This window comes from Tupaia chinensis, unplaced genomic scaffold (assembly GCF_000334495.1).
Source record: "Tupaia chinensis unplaced genomic scaffold, TupChi_1.0 Scaffold000226_1, whole genome shotgun sequence".
Lineage (NCBI taxonomy): Eukaryota > Metazoa > Chordata > Mammalia > Scandentia > Tupaiidae > Tupaia > Tupaia belangeri.
Window position 1 is genome coordinate 6,063,510 of NW_006159701.1, and position 3,162 is coordinate 6,066,671.

General features: G+C 63.1%; 1 protein-coding gene across 4 annotated transcripts in view; it reads left to right on the forward strand.

The window, feature by feature from the left end:
- The window catches only part of SMTN (smoothelin), a 29,647-nt gene that overhangs the window by 8,757 nt on the left and 17,728 nt on the right, over nucleotides 1–3,162 (forward strand). For 2 of the 4 annotated variants that reach the window (XM_006147938.2, XM_006147940.2), the window contains exons 1-6: nucleotides 29–121; nucleotides 1,018–1,338; nucleotides 1,426–1,498; nucleotides 2,063–2,134; nucleotides 2,216–2,743; nucleotides 2,921–3,093. In XM_006147938.2, coding sequence (XP_006148000.1) covers nucleotides 32–121; nucleotides 1,018–1,338; nucleotides 1,426–1,498; nucleotides 2,063–2,134; nucleotides 2,216–2,743; nucleotides 2,921–3,093 — 1,257 coding nt within the window. In that variant the 5' untranslated portion in view covers nucleotides 29–31. Of the gene's footprint in view, nucleotides 1–28; nucleotides 122–1,017; nucleotides 1,339–1,425; nucleotides 1,499–2,062; nucleotides 2,135–2,215; nucleotides 2,744–2,920; nucleotides 3,094–3,162 lie in introns of those variants that run through there. The other 2 variants (XM_006147939.2, XM_014587637.2) reach the window with 2 other exon arrangements.

The following is a 3,162-nucleotide window of genomic DNA, read 5'->3' on the forward strand; positions in this document are numbered from 1 at the left end:
CAGCCCCTCCCCCTCTCTGCCAGCTGCCACCATGGCTGGGAGGTTGTACAGCGGGCGTCCCAACAGCGGCTCAAGGGAGGACAGCAAGGGTCGAGCAGCCCACAGGCTGGAACGGCATGAGGTAAGGAACATGGGCAGCCTGGGAGGGCGACCCAGTGCCCTGTGTCTGCTAGACTGGCATTTGACTGTGGGGGAGGGCCTGCCAGGGTCGGAGGACACTGGCCCGGGGAACTGCTGGCTATATGCCCCCACACTAGACTTTGTCTCTATTCAGGCTCTCCCTTCAACCAGCCTGGCTACACCACTCCTGGCTCCTGTCCCTTTCATGTTACCATACAGGCCCTTCTGGGTCTCCACTCCTGCTGCCCACCCCTCCAGCCCCCTTACACACACACACACACACACACACACACACACACACCCATCCAGCCTACACTCAGCAGCAGAGGGATCTCCCGGAAATGCAAATCTGGCCCTGGCACCTCCCCTGCTTAAACCCATCCTGACACTGCCCATCACCTTGCAAAGAGCCAACATCCTTACCTGGCTTTCCAGGGTCTGTGAGTCAGGCTCCAGCTAACTGGTGGAGCACTGTGCATAGACTCCTCTCTGTTCTCCAGGGAGTGTGGGTGGGAGGTCAGGCCATGCAGTACCCCTAGGTGGCCAGCAGAGGCCGCTGGGTCCCTGGTCCTGGAGGATTCTACCTCCCATTCTGTGTGCCAGGTCAGCAGCCTCTGCTCCAGAGATCTGTTAAGACTGGGAGTCCCCAGAAGATGTCTTACTGTTGCCAGTCACTGACACCTGATTCTCTGAATCACCTTTGACTAGGCAGTGCCAGGAGTCTGGGAAGCGAGGATCAGAGGTGGCCTTTAGTATACCAGTGCCCTCAGGAAGCCACACCAAGCCCCTCTGTTTTGCATGCCCTACCCTGGGCACCTGCCGGTCTGTCCCTCCATGAGCGGGGGATAGCACTCGGGGCTGGCGGGGACTTGGTGTAATCCTATGGGTCCCCCGCAGGTGCCAGAGCCAGAGGAACGGGAGCAGCAGGCACAGGTCCCAGAGCCAACCCCAACCCCTGAGTGCACCAGCCAGGATGTGACCACAGTGACACTCCTGCTGAGGGCCCCATCTGGGGGCACAGCCAGCTCACCTGCCTCATCCGACAGCTCCCCCACCACTGTCTCTCCTGAACCTCCGCCAGAAGCTGCCAAGGCCTCGTGCCCTGTTCCTGAGGCTCCAGGCAGCCCTGAGCCACCCCCCAGCCCACACAGAGCTACCAGCCCTGAGACCCAGGAGTCTCCAGCCACTCCCAGCACCAAGGGGCAGGTGGTCAACAAGGTGAGTCTGGACAGGGGGCAAGGATGCCAGGCAGGTGAGCTCCTCGGTCTGGGAGTCAAACCCTGCCCATGCGGTGTCTCCCTGCAGCTCCTTCCTGGCCCCACAGAACCCCCTGCTGCCCAGGGCCCCGTCAGAGGCCCCTCCGACACAAAGAGAACAGGTGAGGGTCCTGGCAGAGGTAGTTACAGGTGGGCTCCTCCCCCTCCCCAGCTCCCCTTTCCCTTCATGGAGAATGGGCTCTGGTGCCTGAAGAGCTCCAGCCTCCTCAGGTCCAGGCAGTCCCCGACTCCCCGCCTCCTGCTCCTGAGGTGTTCCCACCCCTGGCAAGACCCATCACCCCACCCCACCTCCACCCGTGGCCAGAAGCCTCCCTGCAGCCTTGAAAGGCAACAGGCCTCAGACACATTCTTCTCCCCAATAAGGGAGTACACCCATGTCCTGACTGGAGCTGTGGGCAGCGCTGGCCAGGGGTGACCTCCCACCCCCGTCGGCAGGGAGGATCTGGGCACCCTTCCTCCAGCCCCAGGCTAGCCCTGGCCCCAGGAGTGTCCAGGTCACCATGGGGTCAGTGCAGCAGGAGGAGGTGCTGCTGAGAGAGAGAGGCTGGGGAGCCTGGGGTATAGGAAGGGCTTGGGAGGCTGGGGGAACATGAGAAGTGGACCTCCAACATCTGCTGTCCTTTCTCTTCTCCAACATGGCCACCACACCCTCCCCAACCTGCCAGATCTGGCTGGATCCCGGCCCTGCCAAGACTCCCTGTCCATGCTCAGCCCGCGCCAGCCCACCCAGAACCGAGGTACTGCCTATTCTTACCACCCCCAGGCTCTGAGCAGTCCTAGTTCCATGCAGCCCCTGACTGCCCTCCTGTCCCTTCCAGAGCCCACCCCCATTGCCAGCGGACCTTCCCCGTTCCAGCGGGCTGGATCCGTGCGGGACCGTGTCCGCAAGTTCACGTCGGATTCTCCTATGGCAGCCAGGCTCCAAGACGGCCCATCCCGGATAGCCCTAGGTTCCTCGACGCCAGCAAGGACCCTGGGCTCCTCCCTCACCAGCACCTCCCTTGCTTCCTCCTCCTCCTCCAGTGGCTCCTCCTCTCGGGGCCCCAGTGACACCTCCTCTCGGTTCAACAAGGAGCTCCGAGGAACAGCCCAGCCCCTGGCCCAGCTTCAGAGCTGCCCCCAGGAGGAGGGCCCCAGGGGGCGGGGCTTGACTGCCAGGCCCCTTTTAAACAGAGCTGGGGGTCCCCCTGCCAACTCAGAAGAGCCCAGTGCCCTGCTGCCTGTGACCGTGGGCACTGCTGAGCCAGGGAGCAGCATGAAGACCACGTTCACCATCGAGATCAAGGATGGCCGTGGCCAGGCCTCCACAGGCCGGGTGCTGCTTCCCACAGGCAACCAGAGGGCAGGTAGGCCTCCCCACTGCAAGGCATGAGTGCCTGCAGCCACCCAGCTCTGCATGTAGGACAGGTGCTCAGAGCTAGGGTGTCTCTTGGGGGTGCCCCGGGAGCGTGGGACGCCATGAGCCTTGACTGGCACTGCCTTCACCCTACCTGACCCTGACTGCAGCCCTTCTTCCCACTCAGAGCTAACCCTGGGGCTGCGGGCGCCCCCTACCCTCCTCAGCACCAGCAGTGGGGGCAAGAACACCATCAGCCACGTCAGCAGCCCTGGGACCCTGGCCCGGCTGGGCAGTGTCACTCACGTCACCAGCTTCAGCCATGCCTCCCCTGGTAGCCGACGAGGCTGCAGCATTAAGGTGAGCCCTCCTCACCCCAACAGCCTCACGAAGTAGACTGCCTAAGAGACACAGAGGCCCAGAGAGGAA